General features: G+C 40.9%; 1 protein-coding gene across 2 annotated transcripts in view; it reads right to left on the reverse strand.

Annotated features, from left to right (window-relative positions):
• The window catches only part of col4a2 (collagen, type IV, alpha 2), a 62,167-nt gene that overhangs the window by 18,832 nt on the left and 20,612 nt on the right, over positions 1-22,723 (reverse strand). For both annotated transcript variants that reach the window (XM_006788324.3, XM_006788323.3), the window contains exons 4-6: positions 19,412-19,492; positions 337-471; positions 203-247 (exon numbers count right to left, since the gene is read on the reverse strand). In XM_006788324.3, coding sequence (XP_006788387.2) covers positions 203-247; positions 337-471; positions 19,412-19,492 — 261 coding nt within the window. The remainder of the gene's footprint in view (positions 1-202; positions 248-336; positions 472-19,411; positions 19,493-22,723) is intronic.

Here is a 22,723-nt window from a genome sequence, read left to right on the forward strand (position 1 = left end):
TGTTGCCAAAGTGCTTGCTCATAGGGGGTCATATGATTGTTGGATTTTTCTCTGCATGTATTATTGTAGGGTCTACCTTACAATATGCAATAAGTGCATTGAGGCAACTGTTGGTCTAATTTGGTGTTGTATACATTATTTTGAATTGAATTAAACTGAACACTCTCCCACAACGTTCATCCTGACAGCACGGTGGACTTACAGGAATACCGTTGTTGCCAGAGAAACCAGGTACGCCAGTCATTCCCTGTGGAGCAACAAGAATTGCACATTAAACAAAATAGCTGTCATTGTCATGTGTTTAATAGTTTACAGAGATGAGAGATGAGCACTTACCACGCTTCCTTTAGGACCTATGTTTCCATCACGACCACGGTCGCCTTTCTGCCCCTTTGGGCCTTGGATGCCTTCCTCTCCTGTTCGCCCAGGTGGCCCCTGTGGGCCCTGCGGACCAAGAGGCCCAGGACGGCCCTGAAATTGGAAAGATAGGAAAAACAGAGTTGATAAATTTTAAGTCAAGGATGCAACACATCAAATAAACTTAATATATGAAAAAAAAACTTTTAAGAATAAATTGTCAGTTATCTTCTTTTGTTTCAGTCATGACTGTTAAAGCTAACACTGGTCATATCTCTGTTAGCAAAAAGGGTGAGAGCAAAGAAATCGCTTACTCACCCGGTTTTAATTCCATAAAGAAACAAAATAATGAGAATAAGACAAGTGTTATCAAGAGATATAAAAAAAAAAAACAAAGGAACCAAAGCATCACAACAATGCAACAGAAATGTGTCAAGCTGCATTCTGATTCAATAATAATTCCCAGTTTTTCCCTTCTCCACATTATTTTTTATTTTTCAAACTTCCAGTTGGAATTTTGGTTTAGATCACCAGGGGGAGACATACACTTCCTTATCTTTTTCCTTACCTTTCTCCTTCTCTTTACACCCACCCAGTGGCTAAACTTTATACTGCAAATACCCACTAACATGCCTCTTCACTCATGTTAGCTCTTTTTAACTTTAAATGAACAGACTAAGCCACACTCACAGAAATATCTGCCTGGAAACAGTTCAAACACGATAAACATCAGCCCCGAGCTGGAAATGTGGCACGTGCAGGACCAGAGAGCTTCTAAGAGCTGTGCACACTGTTATTTTAGGACAGCGATAGGGCAGCGAGGAGATTAAGTTAATGTAAATAAAGCCAGACTCTGTTGTCAAATGTCTCAGTAATGAAAAGAGAAAGGGCAGTTGAAATGGCTGTTCAGCCATATTCAGAGCGTTTGAGGCTGCAGACATCCCCCTAATCTGCAAGCTAAATATAACAATTTGATTAGGATACCCAGAGTGACGAAAGGGAAAAGGCAAGCATGTAGATAGAAAGTAAGAAAATAAGAGCCTCCCAGAGGCAGAAGCATCTGCAGCTGAGAGTCTGCTACATTAATTTTATTATTATTTTAATTCCTATCTCATGAAAGTGACCTCAGAATAACTGTTCACGTAGGCGTGTTAAGGCACCCTTAAAAAAAATGGAAAACACAGCACTTAATCTCATCACAGTGCATCATTACAGTTATTCACACACTCGAGGGAGCTGCTCAATGGACCCGCAGAGTCAACAATTATTGGTGGGAAGAAAACTGAATAATATGAGAGGAGTACTTTAAGAAGGGGTCATAAAACACGTGAGCATGGGGATACTATGGGAACTTGCTGCTTTTGTATGATCCTGGAGTTCTCGGTCAGTAAGTGGTGCTCTCAAAGGTTTGGAGGCCAAACAGTATCCCTGTGAGAACCAACAAACACAGTGACGTTGTTTGTCTGCTGACAGAAGTCCTTTGAGCGGTGTTACACGCAGCTAGAACCAGTGAGCCGAAAGGAATTAATAAAAACGCAGGGAGCCTAAATAGTGTCGCACAAAAATTCAAACAAGCTCAAATCAGATGCAGACAGTGTGAGAAAAAGCCTCGGCCGAACTCGTGTAGCTGCAACTGTAAATTTGGACATGCAGCATGTGCATCCTGTGTGTGTGTGTGCGCGCGCGCGCTTTGCCTGTGGGCAGATTTATTTAAGCAACAAGGTCTGTGCTTTGTCTGTGCACATTGTTGACCCAGCAGATGTTGCCTATAGAGCACAGCATCGACGACAGTCCTGTCAAAGCAATTCACACGCAGCCTGAACCAGGGCCAGTGTGATAAACACTGCTCTGAATTTTACATTTACTTTTCTTTTTTGCTTCCATTAACTCTGCACATACACACAGATAATAAGCATAGACCTCATGAAATGCAGATTAACTAATTTTCTGAAGACAAATGGTTCTGGCAAACCAATAGCTGTCTCAAATGTGTGTGTGTGTGTGTGTGCACGAGAGGTCCTTGTCTAGAAAACTTGTATAAACTTGCTTTGATCTGCTTTGTGTCTTTCAGCATGGGCTAACAAGAGAACCGATAAAGGATTTTTAGAGATCGAAGAAGAAGAGTGGTACAGTGAAAAGGATGCCACCATAATGCTTCTCACTTTACCTTTGAAAAACTGGATCAGGTATACATTTGCCTTTAGATGTGGTTGTCAGAGCTTGTCAGTTTTAGGGATGTTAAAAACTCGTGTATGTCACCAAGGAAACAAACCACACCTGTTCCACATCAGTAGCCAGTTCATTTGGACGGTAGAACTATGCCATTTCCTTTCTCCTTAATTCTCAAATGCACTAAAAAGTCTCCCTTCAGTCCTCCCCACTTGTTAAGGAGAGGTCCTCCACACTGTACCATTTCCTTCACACATCCATACTCCCCATTCTTATCTACTCTCACTACTTCCACCCTTCACTCCCTCACCTCCTCTCCAAAGCTTTCGAGTGTTCTCCCTTTGCATGTCTTCTTCCCCTGCTTTGTCAGTCTGCCTGCCCTTCCTGTCTCCACCGGGGGAAGAAGGACCAAGAAATCAGCCACTGATAGAGACCATGAATACATGCACAGGCAATGCCGGTCAGCTTAGTTGTCAACTCCTCTCCCTTTGAAGGCTGGTCGTAACTTCAGCAGAATATGAAGCTCAGGAGACCTGTCTCTGAAATAATGGCCGTCTGCGCTGCTTTAGTTTGCTTTCTATCACAGAAATACGTCATACATCTGGACTCTGATCTCGTGAGCTCCACAACGCAACATTAACTTCTGATTAGATTACTCTACACCTAAAAAAATAAATAAATACTACAATGAACTCCCCAGAAACTCTGTTGTAGTGTGAATTAAACATACACGAAAGATCAAAAGATTAAGTTCATTAGTCAATATCAGAAGAGTTATTTCTACTCAAGTATTACCAATAATAGCAGCAACTATGAGAGTTCACTCTAAATGTAGTTTTTTTTCTACTGTGGCTCAGGTTCAGTCATTAAATGATCAAATGAGGTTGTTAGAAGAACTATTAACTAAAACCATTTTGACTTTGTCTACAAAATTTAAGTCTTTCAGTCATATTATTAGGCTCCTTGTCTTTTATTATATCCTCTTGTTTTTTTAAATAATACACAAACAGACGGCAGATTAATTGTTAAACTAACTGCATTAAATGCAATTTTATGAACTGAGCTGAATTCTTCACATTAAGCTCTGTGCCTTTCTTTGTGTTATCTGTGTTTTGCCCATTTTTGCTTGATGATACAGCATCGACTCTAAATACAGCTTACTACACTGTATGTGGTGATTTTTGAAAATTCATGGAGCAGGCGTACTAGGTGGCTGAATACCCTCATTATTCTAATTAGAGGTAATACAGCAGATCTAAACCACCAGAGCAAGAGCCTTGGTTTAGATGTACGTGTAATTTGTAGCAGTTAGTGTAAATTATCGTCGTCAAAAGAAAAAATTTCATAGGGTCAAATAACCAAGAGAAACTGAAACATGGGAAAACAGGTGAAAAGGAGTTGAAAGGAAATACAGACAGGCTCAGACAGCAAAATACAAAGTAAAACAGTAACATCAAGAGTGATAACGAGAGCGCGCAAAAAAACTGTGGTTGTCAAAAATTTAAAAAGGAAAACTGTGATAAGCAATAAAACCCTGATGCCTTCAGTCACTTCTCACATCGTTTAAGGGGCATAAACTCATTTGCACTTACTTGACTGGAAACAAACACACACGTGCACAAAACAGGTCATTAAAACATGTCACATCAGAATCACATTTGGAGAACGTTTGTGCTCAATCAACAGCAGAGACTTACTAGAGGTTACAAGCAAACCTCAAAAATATGCAATGCACCTGATCATGAGGCACTGCTGACCTGCGGAGGGGCGGGTGTGGATCAGCTCGTCTTGGTGAAGTCTTACAGTCAGAAACAATTAAAAGCAGCTGTTCACATAATCTTTTACACAAAAACTCATTTTCCCATTCGCTTTGTGAACTGCTTGAGCCCCTTTGGGTGGTTTTCAAGAAAATTTAACAATGCCCCTGCGCCTCGCTCTCAGTTTTATTGCATTGTTTACATTGGAAATCCTGCTTCATCTGAAGCTAATAGTCATTAAAACATGTTCACACTGAAATTGTGGAATAGAAAATTAAATATAAATGAAATGAACACCATCTGAATTGATGAAACTACGGGTGAAAGCTACACTCAACTGTTCCTCTTATTATTTTATGCCGAGTGGCCTTCCTTATCCAGCCCCAAAAGTGATTTGTGTCTTTTCCCAGGATCAAAAAGAGGATCGCCACTTAAAGAGCAACTACCTGAGCTTCGGTAATTTAGCGTATCTCTTGCTGCAGTTATTTAGTGTACTATGCACTTCATGATGTCATCTCTCCTCTGGCCTTGCCCACCCACACTCATCAGCGCTGCAGACTTCAGCCAGAGATGTCAGTGACACCTGGAAAGTTTAAATATTCATCAGTCACGTTCTCCGGCTTCATTCCCACTGCCAAACATCTAGCCTGTATGACAGTTCACATGTGTTTTTGGATTTCCCATTGCCATATTAGCATCCACATCTGCTCCACTGCTTTATCTGTCTAAGCTTCAGCGAGCAACTTTATGATGTATCACTCGTATCAAGAAATCTCTGAGAAAATCCCTCCTCTTCACATGCTGTATAAAATGCCGTAACCCCCTCTGCGTGCACGGGTGTGTTTACATTTCTCATTCCTAAATCACAGATCTATTAAAAGTTCCCCCGTCTGACACCATAAATTTCATCTGGGTCCAGACGGTCCCCTGGGGTGGACAGTTTTGGAACGACCCATTAAGAACAGGATGGGAACGCACGGCCCGATATGCAAACCTCTGACATCCGAGAGGAATAAAACAAATCAATAAACAACTGGCCGGAAGCTTGCTCTGTTATTCCATCTGTTTGTCCGTCCACAAAAACTGGGAACTACGAGGGAGATTCCCTAATTTTACATATGAAAAGAACAACTAATTAAAGATGAATTTTTAAGACAAAAATCATCAGCAAAGTCATGACCAATGACACGAACAGCAGTTACAGTTCGGTTCTTAAGTTTCTATACATCACCACACTGGATTTTAGATCAAACAGTCAGGATGTGATTCGGACTGCAAAAGTAATGCAGTGATTTTATGCATGTTCCCTTTCTTCATAGCCTCAAAATTTATTAAACAAATTCATAATGTTTTTAATATTTGGATGAAAATCATTCGCTGTCAACGACTGCCTCAAGTCTACAAACCAATGACATCACCAAATACTGCGTTTCCTCCCATGAGACCCTCTGTCCGGCCTCTTTTTGCATTAATTTTGTATCTAATAACTGAGAAGCACGCTCTATTTGGGTTAAGATCTGTTGATTGCAATCAATCAAAGGCTGTAACATTTCTTTGCCTTGAGAAGCTCTTGGGCTGCTTTTGCAGTTTACTTTGGCTCTCTATTCACTTGCACTGTGAACTGCAGTCTTATCAGTTTTGCAGTATTTGCTTGAACCTGAGCAGAGAGTATATCCCTGCTACTTCTATTATTAATATTAATAAACACCACTGACACGGTTCCACTGGCAGCCATAACACTGCACATGCCCATGCCATAACACTGCCTCCACTATGTTTGAAAGATGATGTGGTATGCTTCAGATCACAATCACTGTTTCTTTCCTTCTCCATAATTTTCTCTTAAAATTACTCTGGTACAACCCATGCGTCCTCTTTTCAGAGTTGTTCTGGCAAAATCTAATCGGGCCTTCTGGTTCATGAGTGTAAGCAGTGCATAATTGGTGAACTTTCAACCCTCTGAAAATGGAGGACTGTGTGTGTGGCCCGGTTTCCTAAACAATGAATACAAAAGTTTTATAAAACCTCCATGAATAATGATTATAAACCTAGTGTGGTGGTGCACGGATGCAAAACTATGCCATTATCCCAAAACTTATGGAGCTAACTCTACGGGATCTTAGAGGAAAACAATAAACATGACATTAACAATGAACATAACGCCACTAAAAAATTTCAAATGTACCAATTTTACTTAAAAGCTTCCTGTTTCATTCTTAGTTTCCTGTCATGCTGAAGGTACAAAATGCTGCAGACATTTAACAATAATCAACGGCTGCTGGGTTTAATGAAAACCCTTCTATCTGCAGCTTACATGTGCACATATATTAGCAATTTTCCAAATGAACTGTTCCCACACTTGCTTCCACGTCTGTTTTTCATCTACACTGGGTATCCATCGAGTTTTGCCTTTACACCATCACCAACAATGTTAATGTCTCATGTCTAACAGTTGGCTTGCCCTCCAGATGGTTGTATATAATGTATCTTCTCAGAAATAACACCGTAATCCAAACAGAAACTGTTGTGGACGATGCTATGAAGCACGATCTTTTCCTTCTGACGTCGACGATGGGAGCTGACAACCGTGTCCTGCTTCTGAAAAATCTACGGGTCCTACAGAGTGGACTTTTATTACATTCACACAACACTCATTTATATAAACTCTCCCTGGTGAGAGCAGGTATCTACGCAAGCTGCCTCGAGCAGGAGTGCCAGAATAATAAAAGTCTGCAGCGCTAGAGAAATAACAGTTGGTTCTGAGGAAAGGGGATGGATTAAAGCCCGGGTTTGACGGAAGCAAACAAATTTGTATGTCAATCAAAGATATCTAAAGCCAAGTTTTTGCAGCTGTTCCTGAAAACATCAACGTGGCTCACTGTTACCACCAAGATTTGTAGTCTAATGTAGTCTAAACTTTAACAGAAACTGGCTATAGAAAAGTCAAATGGATACATATTTCATACTCATAGGAATATAGAATAGATAACAACTGGTGCTAATGCTCCATTATTAACTTTTCCTTTAAAGCATTCAAGATATCACACAGCTCTCTGCAACGAATGACAGAGGATCTAAAACAGTCCAAACCCTCCTTATTTTCTCACCGCTAATCGCTCCATGAGAGGAAGTGAGTGTTAGATTGCTAGTTTTAGAAAGATCCAGATGCGGCCCTCTTAACTCAAGTGTCCGACAAGTGTAAGAACAAGTGGTTTACTCCACCCCATTCACTTTGTTTTAAGCACTCTGAAGGAAATGAGCAGCTGCTCAGCTCTTCTGAACTTATCAGCTATAATAAAGGAATAAAAGAAGAATGGAGGGAAGGAATTAAGGGTATAGTACAACAGCTAAGAAGAAAAGAAGGAAGGAAAAGTGGTGTGAAAAAGGGAGGTAGGAGGAGAAAGGTTAAAGAGTGATTTAAGAGCAGAAGAAGAATGGAAAGATGGTGAAGTTTAATGTTAGGGAGTAAATAATTTAGAGCATGTAAACACTGAAGTCTGCCCTCTTTCTCTGACTCCCACAACTGGACTCAGATACTTCAGTTGATTCAGTCCCTCTTCTGTTACCCTCCTCGCTTGTTTTTCTTGGACACGTTTTTCCTGGACTCATTTCCTCAGGAGTCGCATCCCTTATGCATGATACCCCGGAGGGAAGCGGGGCCCAGTCTGTGGACAGGGATGAGGGGCTCTGCTTGGAGAACAGAAAGGGACCCGAACTGGATACCCTGAGGAGGAGTCAGGCAGAGTAAATAAACATCTGTAGATGATGTTTAGATATCTATTAACGTATGTTTGGATCTCCTGGCTGCAGTCAGGGAGGTCAGCTTTTTGTAGCCCCTGCTGGAAGAAAATGTCCTGCATCTAAAAAGCCCTTATGGCCACTTTAGATGAGAGCAGTTTTAAAATGATGCATTAGGAGTTCAGAAAGGGTTCACATGGCGCAGCGACATGTGAAAAAAACAAAACAAAACAAAAGTCTAATGAGGTCTTTTACATGAGAACGTTACAAGCTTTGCTGCAATGGAGACAAGCCTCCAGCCAAAATTTAGAGGACATCTAAACTTGAACCCTCATGTTCTCAGCTGGTCTCCGTGACTCATCCTCTTAAAATGTCTCTTACGCTAAGACAAAGAAATGAAACAGAGGGATGAATACAGATGACGTTCGGAACATCAGTCATTTGTTGTCATTTGTTTTGTTTCTCATGGCTCCTCTTTGTTCAGGACAGAAGACCAGTTTACATATGAATTAATGTGTTTAGACTCTGAGCTAATTTCTGCATGCACATGGGTCCCTCTTTTGCTCCGCACGTGCATGCAAATGTGCCAGAGATCTGACAGCATCCAGTCCATACAGGGTATTGCTAATGACCACTGGTTAGACTGTGTGAGTGTGAGAGAGAGCTTGCATGTGTGCTAAAGGGTGTATGGTGAAGATCAAGACTTGAGGGAGGAGGGGGGGATCTCAGGCTGAGAACAGAACAGCCCGGACCTTGCACTATCCCAGGGGTTCTCAGGGGCCTGACACCTGCGCCATTGCCTCATATATAAGGAATGAAACGTCTCCAGTCTGTGGTCCAAGCTTCGTGTGTGTGAGCCGGACACAGCTGCAGTCTGTGTGTTTGTGTGAAAATGCATGCGCGAAAGAGCAATATTGGGTCTGCAGTCTTAAACGAGGTGTTGCCCTCACCTCAGAGATCAACCACCTTTGTGCGTGCATATCGTGTGTCTGCCTCACTCTGACCGCATGTCTGCCACTAATGAGGTCCATCACAGGTGTGACACCCCTATAATCCCACTGTTACATTTATCACTATGATTATAATGCCATTACAGCTTCCACACAGTGGACTTCCCAAGGTGCACCATGTGTTTATAAAACTTTAGAAAGGAAAAGTCAATTTCCTCAGAAACGCTGCTGTCTGATAACGTCTAACCCAAGGGCACAAAGTTATGTACAGAATATTCAATTATATTTGCAGTCTGAGAGGCCACACGAGGGATAATAGAAGCAAGAAAGTTATTTTACCCCAAAGTTGACATGACTGATAAATAAAAATCATAATAAAACATGTTACTGAGAAATCAGGTAGGGTACAAACAGCAGTCATAACTTCTAATCCTAACCAGCGCAGGAATGATTGGATGAACATATTTGTTGCTTGGACAAAATGGGCATTTTCATGATGTCATATTGGGCTCTAACAACATTATCTAGGGGGAACGCTAACATCTATCAAAACTCATAGTTATTAAGATATTTAATGGAAAACTGACAATGTCTGCTACACTACTCTGGTATACTGGAAATGTTTTCTGGTAGGTCTAAAGAGGAAACTCTATCGAATGGCCATATTATATACTCACCAATCACTTTGTTATGTACACTTGTTCAACTGCTCATTAACTCAAGTATCACATTAGCCAATCACATAGCAGTAACTCAATGCATTTAGGCTTGTAGACACGGTTAAGACTACCAGCTAAAGTTCAAAACGGCAGAAGGTTGATTTAAGTGACTCTGAATATGGCTTGGTTGTCAGTGTCAGAGAGGCTCACACCAACAACGGCTGGTCAGAGTAGTTCTGAAACTGCTGGTCTACTGGGAATTTCCCACACAACCATCTCTAGGGTTTACAGAGACTGGCCCAAAAATGATAAAATATCCAGTGAGCAGAAGTTCTCTGGGAACAAATGCCTTGTTGATGCCTGAGGTCAGAGGAAAACTGCCAGATGTGTTTAAACTAATAGGAAAGAAACAGTAACTAAAATAACCACTTGTTACAGCCAAGTTATGCAGAAGAGCATTTCTGAGGTCATAACTTTGAAACAGGTGGGCAACAGCAGCAGAAGACCACACTGTGCCACTGCTGTCAGCTAAGATCAGGAAATTAAATTGAGGCTACAGCACAGGTTCACAGAAATACATGCATATATGAATAATAGAAGATTAGAAGATTTGAGAAACGATGGCTGACATGATGAGACCCTGGTGCTGCTGCAACATTCGGATGGTAGGATCCGAATTTGGTGTAAACAAAATGAAACCAAGGAAACATCCTGTTTTGTATCAGTGGTTCAGGCTGCTGGAGGTGTAACGATGTGGGGGATATTTACATGGCACACTGTGGGCCCCGAAGTACCACCTGAGAATCATTTAAACATCACAGCATACCCAGGTATTATCATCACAGTGTACCTGTCTTCTGATCCTGCTTCCAGCAGAATAATGCACCATGTCACAAAATTCAAAACATCTGAAACTGGTTTTGATGCATGGCAGTGAGTTCACTGCACTCAAATAGCCAACACAGTCGCCAGGTCTCAGTCCAGTAGAGCACCTTTGGAATGCGGTGGAAAGAGAGATTCACATCGGGAGTGCATGTTATAATGGGCTCATCCAAGCCAGTGAGTTCAAAGTGAAAGATCCCAGGTTTGATCCCCAAAGACAAAATCCCTGAGGATCAGGAAGGGTACTTGCCATAGAAATCAAATATGCTAGCTTAGCAGTCTGGTTTGTGGACAGATGCTTTCACGCTGCGTGGTTCCAGTTTTACCTTTTTTATTGGGACCACGAAAACCAACTTTTTGAGCACATCAGCTCTTCGTCAGACTGGAGGACAGATGCTCACAACTTCTTCTGTCTGAAACAATATTTTTGCAGCTTTCACGATTTTTGCCTACAGTAAGAAACAAAAACGTTTGTTCACGTTTAGAAGTCTCCCGCCCCCGTTTCAGTGTGTTTTTTCATGATATTTGGAAACATGTGAGTCTACTCCGAGCCAGTAAAATTGACTGTGTTCATTGGATTGTGCATCCACCTGCTTTAGATCTCAGAGAACAGAAGGTGGGCAGGAGGAGGTCAGAACCGGCACGACTATTATCCCGTTAGCTGAATAACACCACTCTTAACTTTTGTTTGGTTTTGTTTGGTAGCCAAATCTACAGTTAGACAAAGAAAATCCTAAAAATAATTGTTGTAACCTCTGTGTATTGTGTGTATGTTTTAGCTCAATGAACATAGCATTTTTCATAAATGTTATGAGTGCTGATGAATAGTTAAATACTAACAAAAAAAGACGCAGAAACAGAAGGTTCCAGATCTGCTAAATTAGATTTATAGTCAAACTCCCAGCTGTGATCTTGGCCCTGGCTGACGTGGCGGTCAGCCAGTCAAATAACTATCAGGGATACCCATGTAATCCTCAGGGTCTCATTATGCACCCGCAAAAAAATTTCCAATTGGCTGAGCCCAGAGTCCAATTTGAACTGAAGAATGGAAGATTTTTTTTCTTTCTTCATTTTCCCACGTGGGAATCCAGCACCCGCTGCCATTTCAGCTGCATTTGGTGGATAGGGCAAAGATCCATGCATGTGTGTGTTGTTTACTCACTTAATAGTTTATTACATAGGTTTACGGTAAATTATAGCAATTTGAGAGCCTGAGTATGTGTAAAGGATGGGAATGTACCTTGACCTTAGGTTATTGGGGGAGGGGGGGGGAGAGAGAGTACTCATATATTACACAACATTTACACAACCACTGTGCACATGTTGAAACACCGCTATGTGGGGCAAAATTTCTCACGTCTCTAGTCTGTGCTGTAAACATGTATTTGTCTTAGAAAATGTTGTAGGAATAAATATGAAACTACTTGGAGGAGATCTAATTGTTTCCTCAGCAGCCCACCCCCAGTGTAGGTTTCACAACAAGGCCTGATGGAGAACACATGGCATCGTTGCTGTGACCCAAAAAAACTGGTCACATTTTTCCTACAGCCCTGAGACCTTTCATCGCCAACCATAACAATTCCTGACCCCGCGTTCCTATCATGAGATTGCAGTCCAGACAGATGTGATCGTGGTGCGAGTCTGAATGTCCTTTTCAGTGTAACTCAGCAGGGGATGGACGGCACCGGAAAGTGTCCACTGGAAAATAATCAGGAAATTGTCCCAAAACTGGTATGAGGCTTATTTCAAGACACAAAGTGACTCTAATGTCCAAAATTTTAGAAAAAAGGGTGAAAGTATGCTGAAGTTCACAGTTCCAGCAGCAACATGAAACAGAATATCTCAGGGTAATTTGTCCTTAGGTATACTCAAACCATGTTTTGGCTGGTGATAACACAGTCAAGCTACAGATGGCAACTAAAAGAGCACTAGGAGGGAGTGTCTTCTTACCAAGGCCAACAACCTACAGTGAAAATGAATTTCATAAGACGGTGATTTCCTTCCATGATGAGGAAACATGACCTTTGAATGAGTTCAGTTTGCCAGAGGTTTTATGCATCTGTCCAAATAATTCATAATCCTTCTGTTGTTCCTTTCTCATGCAGTGTATGGACTTTCCAGTGATGACAGAAGAATTTACTTAATTTATTGAAATTTATTGAAAAAGTGAACTTTTGAATTCAGACTGAGGCAGAAAAAAAGCAGGATTTCTTAGCTTGTTTACTAAATAAATGGTAAATGGCCTGTATTTGTATAGCGCTTTTACTAGTCCCCTAGGAACCCCAGTCATCCACGCATTCACACACTGGTGGAGGCAAGCTACAGTTGTAGCCCACAGCTGCCCTGGGGTAGACTGACAGAAGCGAGGCTGCCATATCGCGCCATCGGCCCTTCTGGCCAACACCAGTAGGCGGTAGGTGAAGTGTCTTGCCCAAGGACACAACGACCGAGACTGTCCGAGCCGGGGCTCGAACCGGTTACAAGGCGAGCTCCCAACTTTTGAGCCACGATCGCCCCAAATAACTGCCAATAGCAGATTTTTCTGTTCTGTAACAGAAGTTACTACGGTGGCCCTGAGAGGCCAAACGGACTGCAATTTAAGAAAACACCAGCAATAAGAAAATAAGCACACAAAACACAACAGAAATAGCAAAAAAAGGAAACAGAAATAGGAAAAATGAAAACAAAAATAGGAAAAACCAGATTTCCAAAAGCACAAGGGAAGTGTTTCTGGGGAGACAATAACCCGACAGACCAGTTGCAGGAACCCAAAACACTATAATACTGACGACGGATTTTTAGGCTAATAGTTAGACTAACACACTTACCTCTCATCTTTTCTTTCCTCACAAGACCGATAAAGCGCCTTGAGGCGACTGTTGTTGTGATTTGGCGCTATATAAATAAAATTTAATTGAATTGAATAGATCCTCCACTTCTTTTAAGCGTCTCCCAGCGCAATTCTTAGCATATTTTGGTTCCACAACTGGTCCGTCGGGATTATTGCTTCCCCAGAAACACTTCCCTTGTGCTTTTGGAAATCTGTTTTTTTCCTATTTCTGTTTTGATTTTTCCTATTTCTGTTGCTTTTGCAGCGTTGTTCTTATTGTTGGTGTTTTCTTAAGCTGCAGTTTGCTTGGCCTCTCAGGGCCACCGTAAGTTACTATGTACATGTGCTCAAGAGTAAAAGCTGTTAAAGCTTCAGGACAAAGTCAAAAATGAACACTCTTGCTAGAACACAAGGAAATATTTAGATTTCTTCTTGGAATTTAGTACATAGTTAGATTTACTACTGAAAGGTAAACTGCTCTGTTAAGATTGGACTCTTTCTCATCTTATCTGTGATTATTAGTATACTATATATAGCTGGTCACTAAAATAAAGGGGTTAGATGTCCTTTATTTTATGTTTTTCTCCAAACTGTACATTTTCACTCCACCATTATGGAAACAAAGACATGTTTTTAAGGTTTACGGGTGATTCTGAATTGGCTGTAGGTGTGAACGTGAGCCTGAATGATTCTCTGTCTCTCTGTGTTAGTCCTGTGATTAACTGATGACCTGTTGAGGACGTATTCACACAGAAATGACTGAAATTAAAGTTATTTTGGTACCTGCCTCTTTTTTTTTTTAAAGATAGTGGTTTCAAAACAAGTAGCAAAAACCTCCCTTTTCCCACATTTGCTGCCAACTGGCGAGACTCAAGGAGGACTCTGTCACTAAGGAATCAATCAATATTTTCCTCACTGCAATACTTTTTAATTTATACAGGTATATGAGTAAGTATGTGTCAGTGTTGATGTTTCACCCTGCCGTTATGTATGTGCACAGTATGTGTACACGAGGCCCTCCTTTGTACACAATAGACATCCCATTCCTAAAAGCAGTTATCTTCCCAAAATGTGAGAGTGAGACACGTTTTAAGGCTCCTAAAACTGGACCCCATCTGGGTAGAGGACAGCGGGTCAGTAAAAAAAAAACAAAAAAAACAAGGAGGAGACATTTTTGTTTTTGCAGACCAAGACAGAGACTTGGTTAGACAAATATGATTTGATCTTGTGATGTTCATTACATGAATTATAGACCGCATGTTTCGTCCTGTTCATTGTCCATTAACCTCCTAACTCTTCCACAACATGCATTTTTAATTTCTCTTTGATATTTGGGCATATTGGGGCCCAATGAATGTAAAAACAAAGAATTACGAGATTTTTTTTAACCTTATTTTTGTTTTTAAGAAAAATAAGAGCCACATATGAGGATATTCGTTTAAAATTTTGATAGAACAGTAGCAGTATAATGTCCTCGTAAGTGGATATTAGGCCCATGTAGAGCAAAATTGAGTATTTTAGTCTAAATAACCCAAAATGTGATGTGCACATATGTGGACGCCAGGTCCTAGGAAGTTAAATCAGAGTTCTCTTTCTGCAGTGAAAGTTCGGATAGCTAATTCTGAATGAAACCATCATTTAAAAACTGCACTTTGTTTTTACTTGCCTTACCCTTCTCTAATATTAAAATTTCTTAAATGACCTGAAACATTTAAGTGTGACAACGATGAAAAAACTAAGAAGTCTGGATTATTTTGTATCCATGTGTCAGCTACATACAACAGGCGGTTGTTGTCTGTTTGTCAGGCTCTTTCACACAGGGCACTCGCAGCCTGTGATCCCTGCTGAATTCCTCTTTCCAAGAATCTTAGGAAAAGAAAATCCTCCCGTCCAAGAGTTTTAGTGATAGCAGCAGGTTTTTGCTTCCCTCCCCTCCCATCTACTGCACCATTACTCCACAGTTAGTAGCTCTTCCTTTGACAAGGTCAGGCCCAGTGGAGAGGGACTGCGGGCATGGATGAGGCTCCTGATTGCAGGTTTGAGGAAAAACTGCCATTACAAATCATGTAAGAAGCTACAGCATGTTACTAATATATATTGGAAAGATGCAGTAAATATGCTCACTAACTCACCTCCCATACCCTCCTATCATTTAGGCAGTCATGTTTGATCAGTGTTACTGACCACTGCTGAAAAATTCAGCTCTGAGAGCTCAAATAGAGTTCATAATTATGTAAGTTCAAGAGTTTATTCTGAAGACAAGGTGCAAGAAACACATCCTTGCTTTTACCATGAAAGTGTGTGCAAATGTCATGATACTGAGGAGTCACAAAATGATGATGATGCCTGCAGCATTCCTATCAGTGGCCATCCCTAAGCAGACAGGAAAGTATAAAACAGGCTCGGGTACTAGATTAAGAATGTAGGTATGCACTTGTTTTCATGGAACGAGGAAATCTTAACCATTTATAGATGAAACCAAACAGAGACCAACTTGTTCCCACAGACACAGAGGGCGTCTATATTAAAAAAAGATCAGTGGACTGTCATTGTGCTCAGTTTCCTCAGAACATGTCATTTCCTTTCCTTCTTTAACGCATAACAGTGTTTCTTATGGTGGAAAGGACACCATGTCTCCCAGCATACTCCCTCTAATGGTTTCCAAATAGTGGCTTGTTTTTTTCTTTTCGATGCACGTGTTTCTCCATGTTCATCCCTCCCAGCACTAAACATATCAGTGATCTGTTAAAAGTGAGAACGTGTGTTCAGTTTCTAATGTCATCCTGGTTCTAACTAGCTTGCACAACTGCTTTCACCTTTATTTGATCACACTGTGATTACACTTGTGCTCATGTTCCTCGGTTATAAAGCCAAGTCTTGGGAATTACTTCAAACGCTTTGTGATACTAACTTATTTCCTCATTACTACAATTTAGGGTACTTATTTGCCTTTTTATTACCATTCTCATGACTGGAAATGAAAAAAAAATCCACTAATGACGCAAAAGAACAATGAGGACTTTTGGAAGCATGCCGTCTCCGCTCTCAGAAAAGCCCTGAAATTAGCATATTTAGTCTCCACCAAGAATCTCTTTCATTCTTTGAGTCTCTCTCACGCACTCTCTGTCTCTCATGTCTGTCTGAACTTTAACTTTATTGTTTCCCTTTTGCATTGCTTTCATCTTCTGTTTTTAAAAGATAGCATCTAAAACCTCCATTCTATCTGAAGCCGCCAGATGGCGATAGTTATGGTTGGAAGAAGACTTCTGCTCCTAGGGAAGTCTATTGGTAAACGGTTTTCTGATGCGACTTAACACTTTCCTGCCGAGTTTATGGGCTCAGTTATTCATTTTGGGTCATACTGAATGAAAAATTAAGTCGTTTTTTATAAATTTAGTCAACAAGTTTTAAAATATGAGGATTATGTGAGGTATAAAATACACACACAGCATGCAGTTTCACAAACACGTCCTGGTTTGGCAAATACGATAGCGTACAAACGTTACCAAAGCGAGGCTTTGGCATTTGTTTAGTCCTGTGATAAACTCTGAGATCCAACTTTTATTTTCTTAAAACTAGAACACAAACAAAACTGATGTCACAGGAGAAGTTGGACAAAAAAATTATTATGCTCCACTAACGCATCATGTTGACATAAATGGCCGCCGTTTCTCTGTTAACAACCATCGCCCAATCGCGACAGCTGTGTGAAATCTCAGCCAAAGCAGACAGCTGCACAGGATGAGTCGGACCCATTCAGTGAAGCGCTCTTCTCCATGACTTACCTCAGGGGGAAGTTTTCGGAAGAAATGTTTTTGGAACGAGATGCAGGAGGGAGAAACAGATCTGAGGGGAACTACCTATGTTAGTTTCTAGTGTGTTCATAAACAAGTGCAACTGGGGTGAAACAAAAACCTCTGCAACATTTTGGATGTGTTACAATATGTACAAAATTCTTCAAATTTAGGAAATTTAAGCTTTAAATATGCATAGAACAAACACAAGGACAATGTAAAATGCCTGTGTTCTTGGAAATGAGTCTAGTTTCCTCTGGCTTAGAGACCGTTTGTCTTTGGCGAATGTTTGTTCTCTCGCAGACCAGGATGTCTAATCTGTGATATTTTTTCTTGTCTTTACAGCCCAAGCACAAAAAATGCCAAGGAAGGAAAACAACTCACTGTCTTAGCACTTACAGCAGCACTGGACAATGACAATTTTTTCCTTCGCTCCTGGTTGGCACAGTAAATCAGTGAAAGACAGGAGGAAGCCAAAGTGGTCTGCTGAGCCCATCGTCAGACTTATGAATCCTTCAGATGCGGAATGTGGAAGTTCCCGCTCTGGTTTCTTACAGGCTTTCCTGCATCCACAGCAAAGGTCAGACCGACTGTAAAGCTGGTCTGGTAAATTCTTAGTGGATGCCAAAGTCAAGTTGCATGAAATTCCTGTTGTCAGGTCCTGTTGTCATCTCCCTCAGGAGGTGTTCTTTCTCGCAAGGGGGAGGTTTTACAAGTCTGGATTTTCAGTTCCCGACTTTATGTGGTAAATGGTCTTTACCACATCAGAGAGCTAAGCTGAGACATTTATGGATCCTACGAGCAGTCTTCGGAAGAACAGAGAAACAAAAGGAAGCTGGCCAGTTAATCATCCGGAAAGTTCGTCTTTGAAATGCACAAAAATCCGAATCCATTTAAAAATGCGTTCATGGGCAGGATGGTGTTCAGGGACAACTTTAACAAGGGGGTAAATGAAGAGCTACATTTATGAACTTGAACACACTTGTGTCGCTATGATGGATGTGGGTGAACAGAGCCCAGGACAGAGATTTGAGTGCACATCTGTGGTTAGGTGAAGGAGACAAAAAGACTTAACTGAGATTGGGAAATACTGTGGTTTTGTTAGTAAAATGATCTGAGGTCACAATTCTCAACCAACAGATCCTTGTTTGAGGATCTCCGGATGAGCTCAGTACGTAACTAAGATTTCAGAGGCATATATGTTGATTCCTCTCTAAGCTTGTGGAAGCTCAGATAACCCATGAAGCACATCTTTACATCCCACTTAATCCAACTGTTTTATTATTGAAAAAACTTTTTTGCAGAACAAATGAAATCCCGTCTCTTTCAACACCCAAATATGTGTTTTCATTTGCTGTGGAAAGTAGACGCTGGTTTTTTCAAAGCACTGATATTTTAAGAAGGTAAAGCCCCTAGTGTAATAATCAGAAAGCCATCTGATGATTTGTGCAGCATGTGTCAGCAGCAAAAACAGCATTTAGTCATGCAGAAACCCCTGACACGCTCTGAGCGTGTTATCTCATTGTGTTTAGTCTATGTCTGTCTCTCTGATTTAAAACCCTCTCTCATTTTTCTCTTTTGCTCTCCCTCACTTCAGACACTTCTTCTTCCTCTCTGACCTTTTCTTTCACAGAGGTTAATGATGTGAAATTCAACTCTTAGACTACAAGAAAGGGTGATAAGTATGTCAAACTAATGACTTACAGCAGTGGGATCCTCCATACAGTGAAATAGTCTTAATAGACTGATTATCTGATATGTTAACTTTGCATTGTTGTGACACTTTGATTCCCCACAACATGACTGGAAGGCTATGATCAGGCATGACACTGATGTTGAGTTGAGCTGGAAACAGTGACCACCTCACATGACACAAGGGTTATTACCCCATCGCGGCTGCTGTGCATCCACAGCACCCAAATATCAGGCTAACCTGATATTTATTCAAAGTTGAATTGATGCTTGTGGTCCAATTAAAGGGAACTTGTTGGGGGTTCATTTACAGCCCTGATTTTCCCAGGATTCATAGGTTAGAGAAAATCATATTTATTTTATACTGTCCCCTATGCAGCCTGTGAGTTCATCTTTTCCTGAGACTTAAATACACCATCATGTGTGATCATGGCCTTAAATGGTATTCCAGATTGAAAAGCAGCTGGTAGAGCTGGTTAACACTGAAGATAAAAAGGGAAAAGACAGAAACAGAGTCAGAGAGGGAGGGAGAGAGTGGTCTTTGCAAAGCTACTTGGAACAGTAGTTAAAGTAGGAAACCTACCCTGGCACCCTTCTCTGGGAAACATTTACAGCCTCCGCTGCAGTCTCTTCCACCACAGGGGACATTGTGCTTCTTCCCACCCTGCAAAAAAACAAAACACACAAAAAAAAGCTCACATTACATATTGTACGCTGCTGATCACGCCAGCACCTCTGTTATATCAGCACGGATGACTGTGTATACTACTGTCTGCACAGTTGGGTATCTAAGTGTTTTCTGCAGAAAGGGTATTTTGGAAATGGCTCGAATGAGTCACAGAGGACATTCATTCATAATGGATGGTCGTCTGTTTATGAGAAAAAAAAAAGAAGGAGAAGAAGCTGGGTCCAGCCACAGACGGGAACAATCTGCCCTTAGATGTCTGCATACCAACCAAACCACCCACCATCACAGGCTCATCTGTCCTAGACATGACACAAGCACAACACAGACCAGAAGAAAGAAAGTGAAAGTAGTCACTCGCCAGCTTTGCCAACCCACAGGTCAGAGGTGGCAAGACCCTAAGCTAACTGAGAAAGCTTGAGGCATTAATTAAGTCAGAGCTGAGGCTTATACAACTTCACATTTATCTTGTGCTTTGAATAAAATCCCCATTCACGGTCTAATTCGAGCACATATTGCCTCTGAAGCAGAAACATTTGAACTACCGACAAAACCATGAACACAACATAACATGCTCATAGAACCACACCTCAAGCCTCAATACCTCAAAACATGTGGACTTAAAATCTGCTCAATTTGAGATCACTAATTCAGCTGCTCTTTTTATATATTTTCAAGTTCATTTGTGATGCCTTAAAGCACCCAGCACTGCTTCCATTGAACTGTATAATATGAACAGAGCAGTTTAAAATGTTCCATTAAACTTCTACCCAGCAAGGCTGAGAATAAAAACGAATCAAACCAACACGGAAGGCTTGGTTGCTGTATTAACTCCAAGGTAGCAATGTTTAGGGAACTAGGGTAAAAAGGCCATTCAGTGGCATTTTAGTAGCACATACAGATATTACAGAAACTGCCATGTAGCTGATGTATTTCATGACGTCTCACACTCATATCCCTACCTACGTCCTCCACCCACACACCCATACCATAGCCTGCTTAGGCCTCAAATGCCTCAATATTCCCCCCTCTCTGTCGTAAAAAAAAATCTAAATGAGCACTTTATGCCCACAATGGCAACAAAGTGGCAGATAAAGAATCAGAATGATTCTCCTCCTTAGTTTGACAGCCGATCCCAGCAGCCCTATTTACAAAGGCCACATTGAGACCTTGTTCATGCACAAAGACCTTCTTTTACCATAGAGGCATCGTCCTTTATTGGTCCCCCATCTCCAACAAAAAGACCCTCTTCCTCTCCCTTATGGAATGCACAAGGCTGCATTTCTTTGTTAACAATCAGTGAATCTGAGGAGTTCCTTTCAAACCACTGTTTGATGCCTCAATGGATTTAATTTAGCCTGCATGTAGTGTCAGACTCCAGCAAACAGCATGCTTTCCTTATGCCCCACATTTCATCTGATTATTTGAAATGCAGTATATCCACATCAACCAATCCCATGCAGAGGGATTACCTGTACGACAGTATATATATATATTTTTTAATTTTAGGAAAAGAGACATGAAAAAGGAAGGTGGTTTCAATCAGAATAAGGATGTAACAGAGTCATGGAATGACCTTTCTCCACATTAGGGTGGAAGTCCAAAAGCACAGACAATAGATTGCGTCATCTCCAGATAGACTCACAAAGGAATGGGTCCCATATAGGCAATTACACATTGTGGAGCAATGCATTATCAATTCAACCTTAGTTTACAGGCTCAAAATAGCTGATGGCCGTTTCAGCAGAGGACAATAGGATTGCGGTACAGTATCCTGTTTTCTTCACCCACAGTCACAATAACCCGCTGTTTGTCAAATCACCTTTTCCATAGCTTTTGCACGCCTTGGAAACTGAGTTCATGATAATGTGCAGGTGCATTTGTTTGCATCCGTTCAATCCCACTCTAAATAGTGGAACAATAACTCATCATATCATAAAATTCTGACACATGCTTGTCTCAAATTATATTAAGAAAAAACCAAATGCAACATACTTTCACTAAACCAGTGAGTTGATAGCAACGCTATCCCAAAGTGTGTTTGGGCTCACTGTGTTTGGACACAGCCAAGCTGGCTCTAGACTTGCCTCTAAAAGTCATGTGCTTCCAAAATAACTGTGGTGTAGTTCATTTGTGGTTCGAAAAGCATAAAAGAAGAAGTGCAAAGCATGAATTTGTTGTAGATTTAAGTAATATTTAAAATCTACTACTCCTACTGCTGATGGACATGGGATCTTTTTTAAGAAGCAATCAACAGAATATAGTAGCACAAATAGTAACATATGAAGACAAAAACCAACAATTCACTATTTACCATATGAAATGTTGCACTAGATCACACCATATCAGAAAAGTAACTGATAAATCCAGACCACCATGCAGCATGGCGTACGCATGGAGAGAAATGATCTGTGTGCCGTTCCATCACCTTGAATTAATGAGCAATTAAATCTGATAAGCACATTAATACATATTAGTGTCAAATGAGTTCTTTGATGTTACCAAATAATGTCATCCCAGTGTCATAAATGGTAAAAAAAAAAAAAAAAAAAAGGTAAATGGCCTGTATTTGTATAGCGCTTTACTAGTCCCTATGGACCCAAAAGCGCTTTACACTGCATTCAGTCATTCACCCATTCACACACACATTCACACACTGGGGATGGCAAGCTACATTGTAGCCACAGCTGCCCTGGGGCGCACTGACAGACAGTAAGAAAGACAAATTCAATTCCGATATATTTTACAGCAACAATTCACTTCAAGCAACAGTCACCTCAACGTGGTTTATGTTGTTTGGCATAGACCCAACAGTATTAGAAAGAAACCCCCCAAATTACACGACCCCGTATGATCAAGCAGTTGGTGACAGTGGGAAGGAAAAACTCCCTTTTAACAGGAAGAAACCTTTGGCAAAACCAGGCTCAGGGAGCAGCAGCCAGCCACTGTGACTGGTTGGGGGTGAGGGGAGGAAGAAGCAAGGAAAGGTAAGAATTTTTCAAAGCAAATCAGATATCAGATATCAGATCTACACATGATGTGTTGCTGAATTGTGTTTTGCAAAACACAATTGGAGTTACAGTAATGAACTATGTTGGACTGGTGCAGAGCAGCTGGTGGTGTTCATGGCCATTTTAGGTGGCATCAAGGGTAGCAGACCTCGAGGTAAATTTAAGATGATAAAGTTGGTTAGAGTCACTAACTTCCTTG

This window comes from Neolamprologus brichardi, chromosome 16 (genome assembly GCF_056152115.1).
Source record: "Neolamprologus brichardi isolate AB-2024 chromosome 16, ASM5615211v1, whole genome shotgun sequence".
NCBI lineage: Eukaryota > Metazoa > Chordata > Actinopteri > Cichliformes > Cichlidae > Neolamprologus > Neolamprologus brichardi.